Genomic DNA, 12,614 nt, shown 5'->3' with positions numbered 1-12,614 from the left:
TAAAAAAGTTTGGAAGTGCAGTGTGTTCCAAAGTAATGCCTACAAAAAGTTGAGGTCACCCTTGTTAAAAACTGCTGTACTTGGAGAAATGTTTAAAACACTGAAATGCTTAAGTCGCAGGAATGGGCTCGCTTGCCACAAAATGCCCAAAATAAATATTTAGTGTTCAAATTGGGACAGCAAGTCTGAAAGTTTCTTTGCACTCAGTTCCCTTTCTCAGTTAGCCCTGATAGCATGAAATTCATTTAGGAAATGAGGCAAAGAAAAATAAACTGAAAAGCCTGGTTTCATGGAGGCTTGCCTGAGCACAGCAAGTGTACAAGCACTCCACTGTGCTTGTACTGTTTTCATTTGAACAGCTTTGCCAAAAGACTCCATTCACCATGCTTACGCTCTGGCCTTGATAAGACCCAAAACAACATTGCGTGTTCTTTAAAGCAACACCAAGAAATCATTCTCAAATTCAGTTTAGCGCTTACTGCATTTGAAAACTGGACTATAGACTATCCCAAGTGTTTTTATGACTGCAGAATCTAATACAAAAGATAGCTCTACAGCTTTGAATAGTTACTCTTTTAATTCCAATGACTTCCAAAATCTACAGCTATTAAATACTATAGAGTTTTGAAAAATATTATAAGCTGGGAGGTACTAGATTTTCTTGCCAATCTTAAAATTATCACTGATAAATTGATAAAATTGAACATGTGTGAATGGGGTAAAATATATTTTGAAGACTGCATTTTATTTTCGTAAAGGAAAAAATATTTTTGTAATGGAAGAATGGCTTGTCTTGTTTAACTCTCTGGGTGCATTTTGAGTGACCGCTGTCATTTTTTCTATAGGTGGTATCAGAAGCTGCTGGACAAGGGGTTTCTATTGATGCCAATGACACCTTCAACTACTGGAACTGGCCTAATGCTGTCATCTTTGCTGCTACTGTGATTACAACCATTGGTGAGTATTGGCTTGCTCTTGCTTTCTGAATATTCTCCTTCTTAAAGCTCTGGTGAATAAAGAATGCATAAATCCCCCATGACATTGTTGCAAAGAAGGTGGCAAAATGTGGGTTGAGTGAGGTAACTGTTAGGTGGATTTGTAGCTGGTTGACTGACCAAACCCTAATAGTGCTCTCTAATAGTGCTCTACATTATCCTGGAAAAAATAGACAATTTGGGTGACTGAAGGTTCTGTTCTGACCCCATTGGTGTTCAATATCTTTATAAATGACTTGGATGAAGGAATTGAAGGGATGCTCATCATATTTGCAGATGACAGCAAACTGGGAAGGGTAACCAATGGTGCAGAAGACAGAATAGGCATTCAAGAGGACCTTAACCAATTGGAGAACTGGGCCTGAACTAACAAAATGAATTTCAGTAGGGACAAATGTCAGGTTCTTCCCTTAGGCAGGAATAACCAGCTGCACAAATATAAGATGGGGGACACGTGGATTGCCAGCAGTACATGTGAAAAGGAACAAGGGTTCTTAGTAGACCACAAGCTTAACATGAGTCAACAGTGTGATGCTGCAGCAAAAAGAAGAAGCTATTGCTATTCTAGGCTGCGTCCGTGGAAGTATAAGTGCCACAATCACAGTCATAGTCCTGCTCTATTCTGCCATGGTTAGATCACACCTAAAGTATTGTGTCGAGTTCTGGGTACCACAATTTTGGGTCACAAAAGTGATTCAAAGCGACTAAAATGAGTTGCCACAATCAAACCAATAAAAAGCTTTATGTATTATTTGTGCCTCATTCCCAAGCTAGAGAGAGAATGAGAGAAAACAGTGTTAAAGGGTTTATTTATGCTGTTTTTTGTTTTGCAAAATTTTTCATGTTGTTAAAAAAAATCTTGTAAGATGTAGGAAAACATCAGAGTCTGTTTGTTTGTCTTGAGAAAGAACATGCTTAGTGTTAGAAAACATACTGACCAGAGTAGGTGGGCAAGGGGAGGTAGAAACCTTACTGCATAACCAAATAAAGCACTATGTTCTACTTGTTACCATTATTTAAAATAATTTGAAGGAAACTTGACATTCTTTCCTCCTCCCCCTGCCCAGAAAAACTTTGTATAAACAGTTCAAGAAAGCAGAAACTGGTTTAAACTTGAATATTCTTATTGACTTACAACACATGGGCTCTGCTCTCCCTAGGTCCTTGTTTAGTGTATTTTCAGCCACGAGGACTGAAAGCATAAGAGAATTGTTTTTGTCTTTCTCTCTTTCAGTGGCAGGTGGCTGAGCAATTTGGTATATGCCATATAGTATTTAATAAAGCTTGGGTGCCAGTTTTTGTGCCAGTTTTCATGGCATATGTAACCTGTCTGAATCCTTAAACAAAATATCTTCTGATCCCATCTTCATAACCATGTAGAACAGCACAGAACAGAGGTGTTTGCACAGAGCAGCAGCTAAGTGAGGTGGTTCCTCCACCAGCATTGCAGATCAGTCATGAGATGACAGCCTGGCAAATACAATGTCTTGTTCAGTATTCCGCTGCATGGTTACTGACTGGCTTCTGAAATTTCACTGTCTATCCACTCATTTTCAAACGTCTTTATTAAGGGCTGAAAACTTTATTTGTTTTAAACCGGAAAGCAAAGAATCTTAGGACTCAGAATTCTGAGGCCAGCTTCTGCGGATGCAATGTGTAATCACAGAATCTTTAGCCCAGTTCATATCCTATTACTGTTTGCAGTGAGTGCCCATGTGTGTCCGATATGTATATGCAGGCTATGATAATACCGACTTGTGACTTACTAAATGATCATATGTTAGACAGTAGAGGCAAGTAAAAATCTTGCAGGACGTCAGACCCAAAACTGTCATGTGTGAGCAAGCTCAAAAACTTTCACAGAGAAGAAATTATTATTGTTTGGTGCTTGAAAATGGCATAGGTAACTTTTAATACAATGTTCTTTTTCAGGATATGGAAATGTTGCTCCAAAGACTGTAGCTGGACGACTTTTCTGTATATTTTATGGACTCTTTGGTGTTCCTCTCTGCTTAACATGGATCAGTGCTTTGGGGAAGTTTTTTGGAGGACGTGCCAAGAGACTGGGCCAGTTCCTGACAAAGAGAGGAGTAAGCCTGGTACGAAATGAATTTCTGATTATCTTACTGCTGGCACAGGATGCATGGAACTCTGAAGACCTTTAAAATCAATCTGTGAGACAGATGATGCAGAAAACATTTCCTTTATTTAGAAGTAACTCGGATGCAATGGATCACCTTTCCTTACTGATAACAGTATTGATGCACGCCATAACTGCTTGCAGTATAAATTAGTACTGGACAGAATTAAAACCAAGGCAACTAAGCAGCTTGAAATTTTAGTATAAATTCCTATGCATGAGCTACACAAAAAATAAAAAGGCTATGTATAGGGAAATTAGCCATAATTCACATATCAGCATATCAGAAACAATTTTAGATGATTGGGAATGTGAATTTCCCCCCTTGGTAGCTATTCCCAGCCTTCCATTCTGCCCCAACTTCCCCTCTTTCCTCTGTTCCCTACTTTCTATAGTCCGAAGACTGTCCATACATTGCAGCTAGAATACATTGCTCAAATATGCAGCTAGAATGCATTGCCCAGATTCTTCACGTAAGTTCTAAATAAGGGCCAATAAAAAAGAGTGCAGAACCAGAACTGTCATTGGCTTCCTGCTGTTGCTTAGCAAAGAATCCGAATGGGTGGCATATGCTTCAGAATGTAAAAGGTTGGAACCCTGTCCAGATCTGTTAAAATAATATTTCCTTGCCCTTTGTACCATCATCATGTCTCACAGTATTTCTGTACTCTTCTGTTTCCCTCTAAATTCCCTGTTTTGAGGGGCTCAGGCTTATCTTAGTTGAAAAAAATACATTATGTTCTTGTAGGATTGAGCAATCCCATCTTTCTGCTAGATGGGGTTTCTTTTGGTTTGTTTGTTTCCCTCTTTCTTGGGTGCTGGGTGAATCTTCACTGGCTAGAAAGAACTTGCTAATGGTTTAAACTTCATCACATTGTGTCATATAGTTTTATTACAACACAGGTTTTGCATTGTGTATTTGCCATGTCTTTTTTTATTTGCTCTGCTGAGGTATTCATGTAAAAGAACCTCCATCTCAAAAAATCTACAAGTGAGAAACTTGAGAGAGAATGATAGTTACTAAGAGGCTTCTCTCATTTAACTCTTAAACTGTGGGGCAGGTTCCACACAAATGCTTCACAAAGCGAAAATGCTATGGGAAAATCCATGGTGTGATGGTTTTATGCCAAGATGCTACTTGTTTTACCAGCAAGAAAACAGAAGAAGAAGAAAACATGTCCGGAAATAACCAAAAATTCAAATGAACCTGATTTTACTCATTTACTTCCTATATTTACTTCCTTCAGTTTGGCTGCAGTTGCTACATTCTTGCCACAGGATAGACAGTTATTGTGGTTTTGTTTGTTTCGTTAATGCAAAATGCACAAGAAGAGAACAAAATAATTTATCTTTATCTCTCCTTCCCCCCCCCCCTTTCATTTATTGCAGAGAAAAGCACAAATTACATGCACTGCTATTTTCATCCTTTGGGGAGTCCTGATCCACCTGGTTCTTCCTCCCTTTGTCTTTATGGTGACTGAAGGCTGGGATTATATTGAAGGACTCTACTTCTCATTCATCACTATTACCACCATAGGATTTGGAGACTACGTTGCTGGTCAGTAACAATTCATGACACCCTGGCAGCTAATTAACATTAATACTTTGCAAGTTTGCAGCACTTCTTAACACAACCGCCAATCACAAAGTCAATGTGCGGAGTTGCAAGAGTGATTTCCTATATAAGTGACTCATCTCCACTTTTTATTGGCATTGGAATTGTCAGTTCTGCAAAGAAGAAAAATCTCGTGGGCTGTCATGTGGGTGGTTGTTGGTGCATGCACAACTGACATAAACAATCAGATTACATTGGAAGGGCAAATTATTAAGCTGAGAACAGCGGTTGCAGTCTTTCTTTCATTTTATCCCACAAGCAAGCATATCTCATTGTGTGGTGACACACTGAGGGCCGCCTTTGTCATGAATGCGGGATCTTTTCCCCCTTGAGGCACTGGCAGCTCTTACATTACTGGGATCCCACCCCATTTAAAGAAGTATAGGCTCAGCCATGTGTTTGGCATTATGTTACTGTGTGAGGCTCAGTATTACTTGAAGCACTGCTGCTGTGTATGGTTATGGTGCCATATTTGGTTCTGTTGCAATGTTTGCTTCAATGGATTGCTCTTGTAAACATTTTATTGGTTGTGTTTTGGGACTTGACTGACATTTTGCAAACCACCTGCTTTGTGAACTGAACAAAAAATAATAATAATACTGGTGTGAGGAATAATTTCACCCTGATTGGGGAGAGTAAAATACTAACCACAGCACTAACTCTTTGGTAATGCTACCACCCCCCTTCCACTAAGCTAGTGAGATGCAGGGACTCACCATTTCCTTCAGTTGTTTAATTTGGAAAATAAGGAAACAGCCAGCAGACCCACTTCAGTCACGCTGGGCATAAAAGTCCATCCATCCCCTCTTTCTTCCCAATGTGCCCACTCAGTAGCTTGAGGGCAAGTAGTTAGACATAAGGGGCAGGTACAAATGAGCAGTCACAAATGCATGCCAAATCCCAAAAGCCATCTTATAGATACTTTTATTAAGAATAATAATTTAGAGACTCTGTCAAGAAGCTTTCTGAATGACAGGTTGCTCCAGATAACCAACCAGTAGGTCTGAAAGAAACGCATATTAGGGCTAGAAACTGGGCAGCCAATGTGTTACGTGATGAGGAGATTGCCTAGGTACTCATTGATAGACAAGATCCTGTACAAAGAAGGCTCCAGCTATGGAAACATCTGTCAGCATATATGTGCAGTTATTGGAATTTAAATATGTGACAAGACTTTTTAATCTTGGACACTCGATGTTTGCAGAACAGACTGTTGGGGTTTGGTACTTGATCTCAGGCACAAAGGCTGACCCTGATCCCAAAGTACCATATGACTATTTTAAGTTATGAGAGGTACTACAAATTAGACCCTACAATTAGTTGTTCACATTTAAAAAAATCTCCTTTTTAGTGGGTTGGAAGCACAACTTGCCTGTGTTTCTTGTGAAACATGAAAATGTCAATCTAATGTTAAGGCATGTATGTATGTATGTATGTATGCATGATCCTATAATTTTTTTTCTGTTTTTTCCCCTTTCAGGTGTGAATCCAAATATGACCTACCATTCACTCTACAGATACTTTGTGGAGCTGTGGATCTACCTAGGCTTAGCATGGCTTTCTCTCTTTGTTAACTGGAAGGTCAGCATGTTTGTTGAGGTCCACAAAGCAATCAAGAAACGAAGGAAAAAAAGGAAGGAGTCCTTTGAGACCCACCCTCCTACAAAAAAAGCTCTTCAGATGTCTAACCCAAAAGATGTGAACATTTTTAGCTTCCTTTCCAAGAAGCAAGAGACTTACAATGATCTCATCAAGCAGATTGGAAAGAAGGGTCTGAAAACAAGCAATGACAAAATCCTAAATGGAGAGCCAGTGAAGCCAGCCTTGCAACATTCTAGCCAAGATGCCAAAGTGATGTACACAAGGAGCAAGTTATTTGACTATGATGAGGTTTCTCTGGGACTCCAAAACTTTCATGTTATGAGGCATCTAACTGATAGGCGTATTGGGGATAGCCCAATTGAGGGCAGTGGGTTTGTAAATCAACTGGATCGGATCAGTGAGGAAGAAGGAGAAGCATGGGACTCCAGGGACTATCGACCCCTGATCTTTGAAAATGCCAATATAACTTTTGTAAATGAAGATGAGGATGAAGAGGATATTTCAGATGATGAAGAAACTTCAAAGTCGTCTATGGATGACAATCTTGCAGAGGAACCAGAGTCTCCCAAAAAACTGGTGACATTTTCATCCTCTGATGAATCTACGTTTACTAATAATGATTTAGAGATATCTGTGCCTTATGAGCAGCTAATGAATGAATACAACATAGTGAATACTGCAAAAGCTGCAACGTGAACAACAGCTTTTTCTTTTTTGTTACTGGCTTCCTGAAGATCATTTAACACAGATTTGAACAGATGAACATGCATGAGGAGGAAAAAGAGGAAGGTGTACCATGTTTGGCATTTTCTACTGCCACCACCTCCTTGCATTAGCATACTGAAAGCGTTCAACAGCTGGATGTTATCTCTAGTTGTTTGTTACTCAGTTTGATTACTCACTGTGAAGTGACAATTCTAAAACTTGAGGGTTCCTTTTCCCTTTGGGGAGTTGGTCGTGCTTGAAGTTAGGAAGAAAAGCCTAGAGTTATTGGGCCTATTCAGTATTTGATGAAGAATGACGTTCTGATATTGAAATCAGACTGGTTTGGATTGATTGTATGTATGACGTGGCTGGTTACTGCACTAACTCTTGATTTCTGAAAAACTGAATTCAGATCACATCTAGGCTCAGAGTGGAAAATGATGATTGTTTCATGCAAGCTCAAAATCGCACAATGAAGCTCTCTTTCCATTCTCCTTCAAAGGGATGCTTTGAACCAGAAGGGCTGAGTATCTAAAGGTCAGAGTTGAGATACATTGGCAGTCCTGACTAGGGAACTTGAACAATAACTGCTCAAGTTATGCCAGTTCTGCTGAGTCGTGAGCTGAAGGTCCATGAACAAAAGCACTAACTTAGACACAGAACCAATTTTATGGAGACATTATATCTTCTATTGTACAAGAAACTATCTGCAGTTAAACCTGGTTATAATGAAAAGTACATATGACTAATATTTAAAATTTAGTAACAGATTGGTGCGAGGAGATTGCAGATGACAGATTTAAAATGAAGAAAAGCACAGTGGCAAACAGTTTTGCATCAGAAGTGCCCTTCCATTGTCCATAGTCTACAGAAAATACTTGAATTTCATGTGCTCGTGTCTCCTAAGTGAAGTTTGGTGACACTGCCCTTTTGACTGACTGGTTTTTAGATATATAAAAAATGCAAAACACAGCCTGAATACCTTGATGTTTGTCTGAACAGCCGAAGAGCTGCTTTGTTATATTCATTGTCTCTCTGATTCTAAAACATTCCATTTTTATCCACTCCATTTGATACTTTAGAGTAGATGTATATTTGTTATGGGCACACAATGTTGTTGGTTTTTCATATATTTCTGCTGTATTTCAACTGCTTTCTAAGTAAAATGAAAATGTTAACTGTAATTTGGGGAGAGTATGAGAAGACTTATAAAAGCAGCCGAAGCTGGATATCATGGCAAAGGGCTTTATCTGATAACTGGCTTTACATGGCAGAGAAATAATTAACTCAGTGGTTGGTATTCCTTTTTAAATTACATATATCTTTGGAGCAGAGTTACATTGGTGAACAATCTAAGCAAGTGTTCTAGCCTAAGTGTTCTAGATCACAGTCCTAGAGATGTTTGAGAATCAGGTTGTGAGTCACTCCAGTGTAGATTTTAATTGTACTTCCTCCTGTTTTGATCTGAAATGGAAGAATTAGTGGATGATGAAAATCTTGGAGGGAGGATTTTTGAATCTGACATGGTAAGAAGGGCCAAGTGGAATTTTTGCAGTGCTGATCTTGAATGATTAGATATACTCAAAACTTCTCTTTTTGACTACTGTTTGGCTTCTGAAGAGTGGGGAAGAGGTGTGTAGTATTCCCTTTCTTAGAAAATGTCTGCAGAAGGACAGCTCAAAGGCATTACCTGCAAAAGATGGTCTGTTCATTTCTGTTTGGAAATGTGTACTGTATATACAAAGAAGGTTGCAGGAGGAGAAAAGAAATTAAGAAGGAACCCAAAACTTCTATTTTCTCACACTTTTCTAGACAGGAAATTGTTCAATTGGATTTGCCAGTGTTATCTTATGCATTATGTAATGTATAGCTGAAATAAGGCCAGGAGGCTAGTGATGTTTCTCTTAGAGGCTTTGTGGCTACTTTTTAATAGTTAGACTGATCCTTTGCAGGCATGACTTATTTTTACCTCTGTAAAACAACATTTGGCATCAAACAGTTTCACAACTCAAAAAATGTCGTCCTGCTGTTTTTATCAGTGACAGTGTTCCTCATACAGATAGGTAGCCGTGTTGGTCTGCCATAGTCAAAACAAAACCCTCCCCACCTTCTCACTATATAGAAGGGTCTGGAAACTTCTGTTTCAGTGTATCTGAAGAAGTGTGCATGCACACGAAAGCTCATACCAAGAACTGACTTAGTTGGTCTTTAAGGTGCTACTGGAAGGAATTTGTAGTGTTCCTCATATTAATAGCAGTTAATACACTAAGTACTGAACTGTGTCCCATTTTTGTTACAGAAGTGCAAATCATTTTTATGAAAATAACTTCATAATGTTGACATTGCAATCTGTTGTGTCTTCCATGAATGAATGACTTAAAGGTTTCTCTCTGTACTAAAAGAGGTACAGAACGGTGCACACTTCTTTTAGTGTCGAGATCAGTATAGGAACAGCCAAGAAACAACGTATAATTCCCTTGAAACATTATGTCTTCTTGGTGTGACTGTTGTGTTGTTTAGTGCATAGGCAGACAGAAACAAAATAATAGGAACTTGAAGCTGAGGTCTCCATCTTAAGGCTCACCTGTACATCTACAGGTGAGCTTGTGTGTCCTGATGAAAACATAGGTTAGGTACTGCTCTTTAGATGTGATTAACACCTTCCTAGGAAATATTCTGCATTTTAGGAACTTTACCCACTTTCAAGGAAACCTTATCCTTGTTTTAAGTGAAGACAAATTTGATAGATACAAAGACTTCAGTGTTCTGCCTAGTGCCTGGTTAAAATCAAAGTGGACATGTGAGAAACAGCTGGATCATCTGGTAGAATCTTACCTCTCAACAAATCCACCATGTGCCTTGCGGAGGGGGTTTTTTGGTCATAAAGTGGCCAGCCCAAAAGGCTATATGCATAACTTACTGGATCATGGTTTTTAGTTGCTGAAAGCTATTCATTTTCCCTTCACTGTTCTATGATTCTACCAGTTAGTTGTTGGTTTCTTTCTTTACCTAGCATTCATTAAACAATGGAGTCACCTTAGACCTACCAGAGGACTTGTTTGCCTTAGCACTCTCCTGGTCTGAAGTACTGTCTTCCATGTTTAGTGGAGCTTCAGTCTTTTCAGTCTAAGTCCCTTTGAAGTGCCTTTGCCTAGCTTGAATTCTCAGCCAAGTATTGAGAAGGATTTCCATAATATGAAAACAAGCGAAAGTGTTAGGTTTGGAAACTTCTTCTCCTCCTCCGGCCTGAGAGTGGGGAATCTCCACTTTATGTTCATGTTATAGGTGTTTATGGAAGGGATTTTTTTTTTTTAAAAAAAAAGGAAAGCTGCTAACCTTCAAAAGCACCAGAGCATCAATCTTATGCATGTGTTTCAGTAGGGAAAGGGAGGAGTCTCCTTCCCACTTATCTCTACCAAGCTGTGGATCATGAAACCTTGGTACTGCTGCTTTACCTTTCGTCCCACCGCTACTGTTGTCACTGGGCTCAGAACAACCCAGAACGCTGGCAATAGCTGCTAAGCTTCATAGTGTTATTGAGAGGAAATACAGTTCCATAAATTGGACCAAACAACCCACCAACTCTCCTTCTTTTTGCTTAACAGTCTATAGCAGTGGTTTTCAACCAGTGTGCCTTGAATGGTGGTCAGGGGTGCCGTGGGCAACACTAGCCTCTGTTCCTCTTTCCCTCCCTTCCTCTGATGCCCTTTCACATCTCTGCATCCCAGAGACTTACACAGCTGTTTATTGCAGCAGCTCTGGCTATAAGATCTGCGAGCGAATGGTGCCTCTGGGAAGCACCTCTCTTTGGGGCGGGCAGCTCAGACACCAGGGACTGCAGCAGTAGCTGCCCGGATGACTCCCAAGGAGAGGGGGAAAGAGAGGAGGCTGAGGCAACACCCCACAAGGGAGGGTGTCCAAAAAAGGGTGAGAGGCTGCCAGCTCTACACACAAGGGGTGACACTACTGGACTCCTGAGTCCCACAGGGGTGCCACAGAAAGAATGCAGTTGGTCAAGGACCTTTTGTGGGGCACAAAAGGTTGAAAACCTCTGGTGTAGAGGATATTCTCATGACCAGAATTAGCCAAACATTGGGGTCATTCCTGGGACTGAGATTGGGTATTCAACTGTCTTATAGTAGGGTGGCAACTGGGTGAAAATTTGCTCTGAAAAAATACAGGAAAAGCTTTACAACCCACCCGCCAGATTGATGTTTGATTGATATGCATATCCACTGCAAAACTGACCCATAGATAGTGTAAATGAGTATATCACTCTAGCTTTTCTTTTAAAGGGAGTCACTAAATGAAGCTCTGAAACACTTGCTTACACAACTGTTATGAATTTAATACAGTGGTATGAAACTTTTAAGCAACATTTTTATTGGTTCTTCATAATCTGAATACATAGTTGACTCCATTGCTGGCAATGGGTGTTTCAAAACATATAAACTAAAGTTTTCTGCCCTGAGCATGATCTGATACTCCCCTTATTTTATTGATATGGTACAAGTGAAAATGTACTAGTATCTTCTCTGGAAAAAGTATTATGTATCCCTGCTGATTTTAAAAGTTGCCTAGAGCCTTTAATTTTCATGCTTTCTATGCTGCAGTGAATTTTAAAATGAGGGTCTCCATTTTCATATGCTTCAGGAAGTGTGCACAGACCTAATGATCTCATCTCTCACTCCATCACATGAATAGACACAATTCCTGTTTCAGTCTGTACTTTTGTTTGCTGATTTGTGTCACTGGAATCACTGTATGTACATATTAGACTTTGTAAAATGTAATTTATTTTAACTCTTTTTCAATAAAAAGTGATTGTTATTTTTAAAAAAGAAGTTTTTCTTCCTGACACTTAATGGACATTGCCAAAAGGAAATGACATACTAGACTGAATTCAAAAAAGTTGTAGTGGGAAAACATACTGTGTGGTACTCAACTGGGTTTTACTCGAGAGAGTAGGCCTGCTGAAATTAACATGATTAATACAGTGGATCTGCTCAGAGTAGATATTAGTTAACGCCACTCTATAAAATAGAAGGCACATTATCTTTATTTTAAAGTCATTCCCAAGACGCTACTTTTTCCTAAGACATCAGGAGATACACTTTCAACTTAACTTTAAAAGGAGCCACTTTAAGCTTCAGAAACCCAAGTGTGATACATTCAAGAAGCCTTGAAAATAAGCTAGGATCCATGTTGTTCCTAAAAATAGGACAATTGTGGTTTTTGTTGGTCATAAACATAGTTTAAGCATTTTAAAAAATAAATAGGTGGAGTGTGTTCCTTCAATACTCATTCACCATCATTTGAGATGATAAAGTCATTGGAGACCTGTAGTGTTAGCAGCTAACAGTTGCATAAGCTGCTTGGTTTTATTGTAGAGAGATGGGATACCACCTTTTAATGGCTTTTTTCCCCAGGTAGAAAGAAAGCTTTGCTTTACACCTCTCTCCAGTGGAGGTAAAGGTAAAGACAAATGATCAGAGAGCTGCGTTAAAGGGAACCACATGTTTTTATGTCATGTCACTAACCCATTCTGATCTTGACT

The 12,614-nt window shown here is 39.4% G+C and overlaps 1 protein-coding gene across 2 annotated transcripts in view; it reads left to right on the top strand.

Annotated features, from left to right (window-relative positions):
* The window catches only part of KCNK5 (potassium two pore domain channel subfamily K member 5), a 38,727-nt gene extending 26,826 nt beyond the window's left edge, over nucleotides 1-11,901 (top strand). For both annotated transcript variants that reach the window (XM_081854189.1, XM_081854188.1), the window contains 5 exons: nucleotides 846-957; nucleotides 2,928-3,094; nucleotides 4,525-4,693; nucleotides 6,231-9,120; nucleotides 9,312-11,901. In XM_081854189.1, the coding sequence (XP_081710315.1) occupies nucleotides 846-957; nucleotides 2,928-3,094; nucleotides 4,525-4,693; nucleotides 6,231-7,048 (1,266 nt within the window). In that variant the 3' untranslated portion in view covers nucleotides 7,049-9,120; nucleotides 9,312-11,901. The remainder of the gene's footprint in view (nucleotides 1-845; nucleotides 958-2,927; nucleotides 3,095-4,524; nucleotides 4,694-6,230; nucleotides 9,121-9,311) is intronic.
* Nucleotides 11,902-12,614: the final 713 nt, after the last annotated feature.

This window comes from Podarcis erhardii (assembly GCF_964252035.2).
Source record: "Podarcis erhardii genome assembly, chromosome: 3".
Lineage (NCBI taxonomy): Eukaryota > Metazoa > Chordata > Lepidosauria > Squamata > Lacertidae > Podarcis > Podarcis erhardii.
This window is presented reverse-complemented; position numbering and strand designations above follow the sequence as displayed.